At 33.4% G+C, this 8,373-nt stretch overlaps 1 protein-coding gene across 1 annotated transcript; it reads left to right on the forward strand.

Annotated features, from left to right (window-relative positions):
• Nucleotides 1-836: 836 nt before the first annotated feature.
• Nucleotides 837-2,667, forward strand: LOC116165920 (ELMO domain-containing protein 2-like). Its single transcript, XM_031480673.1, has one exon. It carries the CDS (start codon nt 1,498-1,500, stop codon nt 2,431-2,433), a length of 936 nt encoding a protein of 311 aa, XP_031336533.1. The 5' UTR covers nt 837-1,497; the 3' UTR covers nt 2,434-2,667.
• Nucleotides 2,668-8,373: the final 5,706 nt, after the last annotated feature.

Consider the following 8,373-nt stretch of genomic DNA (forward strand, 5'->3'; position numbering starts at 1 on the left):
AGACATCACAGGATCAGACAATAGTGATAGGAGTCGGCAGGTGGAATGGGGCCAATGTGGTGAATATGAACCTGCATGAAGCGAATAGAAGTCTGGGTGAAGTTTCCGAATGGTGCGTGGTTGTGTTTACATATGGTAATTGCACACAATAATGGTTTAATAAAATTTTAACCCTATTTTCGAGTTATAGGTTATGAAATTTGAAATTGGCGCTACTTAAAAGTAGGCGGAGAGAAGTAAATATTTACTTGGGGAGTTTGCGCATAAATACAGAGTTGAGAACTAAGGAATAGGGCAGCTCTCTTTTATGGCGAACAATTTGCACATTGCAATCATAGGCGGTTATCCATATACTTCTCTTATATATATGTTATCCATATACTTCTCTTATATATATGGTTGTACTGTACCAGAGAACATGGTCTCTCCATGTCTCTGTACTGTACACGAGAGAGAGTGCGATGGAAGTCGGCCATTTGCAAAAGCCACTTATGAGTCATTTTTGTTGTGGCTGTTGCAGTGACATAAAAAGAATGGTTAGTTGTTGTGCTTGTGGTTGCTCCAAAACAGAAAAAAATAACACTTTGGGAATTACATTTCATGTGTAAGTATTGATACCAATATTATTTTTATATAGTACATTTAAATTTACAAATTTTTTATCGGAATGTAGTTTGATGTTAGTTAAACAAAAGTCATAGGCGGAGTAGACGCATGGGAGTTTAGATTGTTTTCGTGTAAAATTCTTTATAATTGTATCCTTCTACAACTGTAAGGTAGGTACGCCACTGGAACAGGAAACTACTGTCCGCCATTTGCAAAAGCCATCGCGGTCGCACGTATATTGTTGATATTCTCCTTCCTGGTATTCTTTATTCATTGGTAATTGCGTACAACTTTGCTCTTTTTTTGGTATCTTTTATGGTAAAGGAATTATGATCATAGGGGTCTTCTTAGGTGCTACACCCTGCATTCTAAGCCTTAAAGGAGGTATTAGGCGATAATTGTTTGTCATAGTACAGATTTTCTGCAGGGGTGTTCTGTTCTGTCACTGTGCCAAATAGACCTACGTTTCTATGCCACATCTTTGTTTATTCAATAACCATAGAATATACAATACAATACTCAACGATAGTCTATTGTCTATATTCTGTGGTCTAATCTCATTCCTGATGTGATTGACGTCATTCAAAATCGAATCGAATGTGAATTTCCCACTCTGCACTCTTTCCTTTATTTACATTTTGTTCCATGTCTCCTCAAGTCCACATTGCAATCTTTTTAATTTAACAAAACGTTGTGGAATCTATAATGGTTAATTTTTTGAAAAATTTGCACATCGTATTACTACATAACCTGTGCATTTCTTAAGGCCCTCTTGGTATTCTCCGTTTCGAAGCTAAAAGTAAAGTTTTAGGTTTGTGGACTGTGACTATTCGAACCTAATCAGGGGAATTTCCAAAAATAATCCATGTATGACGGAATGAATAAGTAAATATGTATTCAATATGGATGTACATATCGTATTATATCCGTCCTCTGATTAAATGGTTTTTACGTAAAACAACAGGATTATGTGAACTTCAAAGAATATGTTATGGTGAAAAGCACGGTTCGGTCCGTATAAAAGGTGTGGAAAATTCATTAAACTTGTCGAGATGTCCACAAATCAAGTTGTTAGTTAACCATTTAAATGACGTTTGTGACAATCAAAGGTTTACCGCATCAAATGAAAGGGAAATTTTAGAAGGTGCAACACGTACAGTTTTATGGGTCAAGCAAATAAATCCACAAGTGCATTTACAATTTGTGAAAAGCTTTAGTAGATGTGTCGAACAAATTTGGGGCTATCGCCAGTTAATGACAGAAGTCGAAACGTTACGTACTACATCCTATGATGCAGATAACCTAGATCACGAAAGGAAATTATACGAGCTATGGAATAATTTGAAGCCTGATGAGGTGTTGACTTCAAGAGTTTCCAAACAATGGCAAGATATTGGATTTCAAGGTGATGATCCAAAGACAGACTTTCGTGGAATGGGATTGTTGGGTTTGGAAAATTTATTATTCTTCGCCGAGGAGTTTAAGGGTCCAGCATCGCATGTACTTTCACATTCTTTACACCCTCATTATGGCTACGCATTTGCAATTGTAGGCATAAATATTACCAGCATGGCGTGGTGTTTGCTTAGAGATGGAAATGCAAAGACATATTTTTATAATACGTGTAAGAGTTTACCTAATATTCACCATTTTCATCAATTTTATTGCTATTTATTTTATGAATTTGATCGTTTTTGGATTGAATGCAAACCAAAGAATATAATGGAGTTCTCTGACATACGTACTAAATTTGAGGAAAATATCAGAGCCAGTTTATTAGATCCTCATGGCGTGTTTCGTATTAATGTTTCAGTCGACACTGTGTGACATTAATTTTAAGAGTATCTTCACTTTAAACACTTGCACTGACAAATGAGTAATGACCCATTATTTCACATTTTTATGAAACTACCTACACGTTTAATCTCTCTCTTCTACCACATTGTAACAGAAAAAAGGTATTGTGTGATAATAGCTTTAGTTCTTAATTGTGTTACTTAGGCTTACTGTATTGTATATAACTCGACTTCATTCTTGTAATAATAATCTTTTAAGTATGCAGTGAGACTTTATTATTGTTATTATTATTGTTCCAAGTGTGACATATTTTCATAAAGTTGACTTTGGGTACTATATAATAGGTATTACTACTATAGGTACCTACTTCTAAATCTTTATCAACTTCTCAAAGGTATGTTTACACCTCGGTTTACACACGGAAAAAAGGCTCCCTTTTCAAATAAAACACATTTGGAAAGCGTACATGAAGCAACAATTTTAGAATTCTTTTAACCTGTTAGGGTTAGGTGTTCACACTTGCCCCTTAAGGCTACTCCTACATTGGAAGCGGAGTCGATCTGGCCACCAGATCCGATCCGGCCAGGACAAACCAGTCCAGACTCGGCGCTCTACATTGCAGCTAGGTTTCACCAAAGCTTCCATGCAACTGGAAGTAGAAGAAAATTAGAAAAAACCTTAGAGAAGGAAAGAGTGAGGAGCGATAATGATCGTAAAGTGAAGCCCACATTTGTTTGTTATTTCACCGAAAACTAACCTATAATTTATACCTGTGCAGGTACTTTCGTGTGTTTTTTTGCTATCACTTCCGTGCACTACAATGTACCATTGTCCAAGAATGTTTTTAATCTCACATTTCGAGACTTAAGGATCGTATAATCACGAAAATGGAAATTAAAAAATCTTTGGCTCCGAAAATATGGCCGCCCCATGCTTCAACGCGCAGCATTGCCCTTGATAGGATATTATCAGTCCCCTTTCTTTCATAGGAAAAAACATATATATATATATATATATATATATGCATCTTTGTTAACTACTGCTTAAACTTTAACAAAATATTTTGTTAATTAACTTTTAGACTCTATTAATCAAACTGCAAGGTTTTTCTTACGTTTCTTACTAAATTTCCGGGGGTTTCACAATCTTAATAATTACGATCATTATTAAACAAACTTTTCACAATTTCAGTATTTTATTTAACGTTATTGTTAACGTTCCTTCCCTACTGTGCTTCAAGTCAAAGCGTTATAATAATAATAATTGACTTTATTCCCATACAAAATGATATAAGTACATGAGCATTCACTACATGAGAGTAAAACAAAAAAAAACAAAAAAAAAAACAAAAATCTTCTTTTTAAGATATCTACAGGAAAAAACAAGAGTAGAAAAGAGAAGAAAGAAGGTGAATTTTTTTTTTTTTTTTTTTTTTTTTTTTTTTAAGCATCAAAAAAGAAATTTAATAGGGAAATGGATTCTCTATGCACTAAGCATACAGCCCGAGTTAAAGGTGTACTTTAGTTTTTTTTTTTTATTTTTTTTTTTTTTTTTTAATCATTTTTTGTTCTAATTTACAGCAAACGTGACTTAGTTATGCAAGGCAATTATTATAATACTGTCCAGAAGGTCGTTTGAGTCATCATCCCTTTTGAATATTTTGGAATAGATTTTTTTGTTAATCTTACATTTTTAAATTACTCGGTAAAACATTATAAAATTACTCGGTAAAACATTATACAATTTTGGTCCAAGATATAACGGCGATCGTTGAAATAGGGTTTTATTTATTTTTGGCAATTTTTTATATTGCCTGGTCATGCTTCTGGTTGTTACGAGCTGATTTATTCTTTGTGATCCATGACAGTTGCTAATATTAAAAAATTGCCGAAGAACCTTAAACAGATACAAATACTTTAATGGCATAATTTTCTGGTGTATAAAAAGTGGAAGAGATGGTGTCATTCTACTTTTTTGACATATTGATCGTATCGCCATTTTTTGTAGTTTTTCTATAGGAGAACGGATACTATGGGCAGCCGCTCCCCAACAACATACACCTTAACTAATATGGGAATGCATATAAGCATAGTAAATTGTTTTTAACGCATGACAGGTAAGTGATGCTTTTAATATATAAATTTTCCTTGCTATTGAATATAGTCTAGATTTTAGGTAGTTAATATGACTCTTCCATGTTAATTTATTATCCAATATTATACCTAAATATTTCTGTGTTTCTGTATATGATAGTTCAGGACAAGTACATGGTGAAAGTCGGTTACAATACAAATTTATGTCTACAACTAACGTAAGGGGGCCGTGCCTTGGATGTTTCACTTTTCAAATTTAAGCGGGATCTTGTTTAGTTTTGGAGGGAATGGTCACTTTTTCCGGGTGGCCATTTTTAAACGTTGCCGGGTGGACTTTATTTCCGTGTCTTGTAGTGTGTCTAATAAAACAACCTTGTGTGAAGTTAGCATAGAACCTGGGGGGTTAAGTACACTACAGTGTGTCTACTTATATTGACTGTTTTATGTTTAGTAAATGTCTTTCCACATAACGTACAAATAAAGACATATCTGTGAATTAAAAATTAAACAACATGCAAACAGCTGATCGGAACGAATTATTATAATAGGTACAATCAGCAATATTCATTTTTAGTATGTGGAACCCTTACCTCTTCTTTAACTTGTTTGCGTTCTCGCTCATATTATTACTTCGTGTTTGCGTAACACCACACATTTTTTGCGTAGTCAGCAGGAAACATGGTAATACCCATGGTATAATAAAATAATTTACGTCGAACCTATGCGACATTTTGAATTTCCAAAAGGAAATTTTAAATAAGCATCTAAAACTGCAAAACATTGCCCATTTAACCAATTCTCTATCCTTAATAATAACAAAGTTACCCATGCAATCCCAACCGATCTGGGACACACTGTATACGTATATGCGAATGATATCGAAATTAATTCATGATATCAAAGACACATGTCTCACTACAATATTATCTAAAATGTTTGAAAGAAGCGTTTATAGGTGACACTTTAAAACATGTATAGATGCCATTTGTATAAGTAATGACGCAAACTACTTATACCTGCAAAATTAATAGTTACTGAAATCACACATAGAGGCAGGGCAATACCTGCTTGAATCCTTTACCGCGCAACTATTTTTCCTATGCCATGAGCTATCTGGAGTGTTTAAATCTGTGGTAATACAGCGTCTATAATTAATAATTAAAAAGATGCAGGTCGTTGGAGTTTCCCTTTAGAAAAGGCAACCGAGTTAGCTGCCGCTGCAGTTGGGAAGTCAGTTAGTTTTATAAAACAAATTCGCAAAGAATCGGATGAAGCTGGGCCCTCCAAGTTAAAATCTCCTAAGAAAAAACGTCACGTGGAGCCAACAAACAAGATCGATTTTGATGAAGCTGATCAGTGTATTTTACGAAGAACTGTCAAGTGATGATAATGAATGAAAAAAGTTAAAGGTTGTGTGTTAATTTAGTCAATGTGAGTGTTATTAATTTCAATATGATTGTTTCAATAACTGTCCATATTTACACACCAGAAATGCATCAGAATTCAAAATTGTGTTAAAAATCTAACAATTTTAAATGTGTTTACGTTTTTGTAAATCCAAGTATAAATAAATGATTTTATTATACCTGAATCACAATCTCCGTTTTAGACACTCAAATGCGTGCGAAAAAAGGCCTTTAAAACACACGTGCTTTAAAGTTGCTAAGTAACGATACTTCAAGTATGACTTTTGAAACTGTCATCTGGATGAAATAAAAAATCCTCTTAGGTCGCTTTCTGTAAATGCAGAACATTTCTTTGGCTTTTGTACCTATCCTTTGGTTGAAGCTTTCACAAACGCGCGTAATTTAGGGTATGCTTCCAAATCTGTTCCACTTTTTAATCGCAGCATTGCTTTAAAGTTTTGAATGAATGCAGCAAAATATAGAAGATTTAAATACCTTTGACATTTCCTTCATATATGCCAGCATTATGGATGCATTTAAGACTTTATTCGTAAGTAACTTCCTATTCAATCCATGGAAACAACTTTTCATATTCTTTATAATAGGCTTTACTGGATTTGGATTTTACACCTACCAACGTTAATTGTTTAGATTTTACAACAATCGATTTAATGGACGGTGTATTATCTTTTTCAACGGAAATCGTTTAATTCACAAAGACGATGATTTTTATAAGCAAACGTCAAGTGACATTTCCATGGCAATCGTGAAATTACGAACACCCAGCCCACTTAATTAGACATGTATTCGAGTATAACGTCAATATGACTTCATTGTATTTCCTATTTTTAAATTATACTGCAGGTATAATAAAAAATACTATAAGATACACGTGTATAATTGATCTTTAAAGCACTTGCAACGTTAAAGGCACTCCGCTTTGCGTCGTGCCCTACAACTCGTTGCGCGTGCTTTAAGGTTGGAGTCTGCATTTATAACGTTATGGAGATACTGCGTGCCTAATTTTCAGGCGAACCAGTGAACCGAATTTGTTGAAATTTATAGTGTAGTAAACTAATATAATTCTACACAAAATGAACAATTTTGAAAAAAAAATTTCAATTGGTTTGGGAATTACAGTCAAAAAACCGCTTTTTTTCAAAAAAACTTCAATATGTAAGTTTACTCACCTACATTACGCCAATGAAAACCAAAACTTTTTTTGGCGTTTCGTTTTCCTGAAAATTAGGAACGCAAATTCTAATAATTAAAGGTTCACACCTTCACTCTTATCTACATAATAAATTATAACATCGTCCAATGATATGTAAAGTTCATGTGGAGATACATGTTGCACTCGTATTACACAGAAATACCCACCTACTTCCTATATAATATATAAAACACAATTATACTTTATATTCATTTATACCTATGTACTTACCGTTGGTAGGATCCTTATTCTATATTTATGTATCAGGCTATCAATAGAAATGAAAAGACACACTACCGAATTGAAAACCCAAACTTTGTTATAGTATGGCGTTTGATTGAATTAAATCGATTTATTGATTACTTAACAGTTTTTTGCGCATTTTTTTGGAAAGTAATTTTATCCATGGTAGGTATTCTAATGAAAAGTCTCAACGAAAAGAATTGATTTCTACCAAACACCATCCACCTCCCCTTATCGAGATCGGTTACTTCATCGGTACTTTACCTGATTTTCGCAATGTACGTATAATTGCATAAGGTATTCCTAAATGTGATGCAAATACGGAAGGGGCTAATTCTTGGTTTATTTTATGACTAAAAGTTTATATAAACATTCATAGTTCCGCAAACGTTTCGTTACTGATCTACAGGATGTTATAACTTCACCGTACACTTTATAAATTAAACCTGTAATTTGTATATAACACAAGATACAATTTCAAATGCGAACTGTCAAGACTCTAAATAAAATCAAGAGATTATCCAAATAAAGCTAAGGTCATTTTAAAAATTATACATTCATTTGGCTAAGTAGGTGCCTACCGAAAATTGTATTTTTATTTCTCGACAACGGTCGCAAATATGAAAAAATTACAAATTACCAAAAAGTTTCCAAAGAAATCATAAAATCAAATTCTTATGTCGTTCTATGTACCTAACCTGGTCTAGATTATACGATAAATCGAGAACGGAAACAATTCTGTTCTAGATGAGGTTTTCAACAATCGATATTTTATTGTAATTAGAAAGGTATGGTTATCATTTTAAGCATCGAAGGACCATTATAATTTTGTCGTTGCCGTACATACTGCACCATGTAGAATTCTTTAAAATCGATTCTTTACGGTTAATCATTTTTGATCTCCACGTATTTTCGAATAAAACTGTTGGATATTTTTATTACCATATTTAGTTTATCTCAAAGTTAATGTAAAAACCTATTTATTATTGGTGCATAGGTAGATAGGTACCTATGA

Source organism: Photinus pyralis, unplaced genomic scaffold (assembly GCF_008802855.1).
Source record: "Photinus pyralis isolate 1611_PpyrPB1 unplaced genomic scaffold, Ppyr1.3 Ppyr1.4_LG3a, whole genome shotgun sequence".
NCBI lineage: Eukaryota > Metazoa > Arthropoda > Insecta > Coleoptera > Lampyridae > Photinus > Photinus pyralis.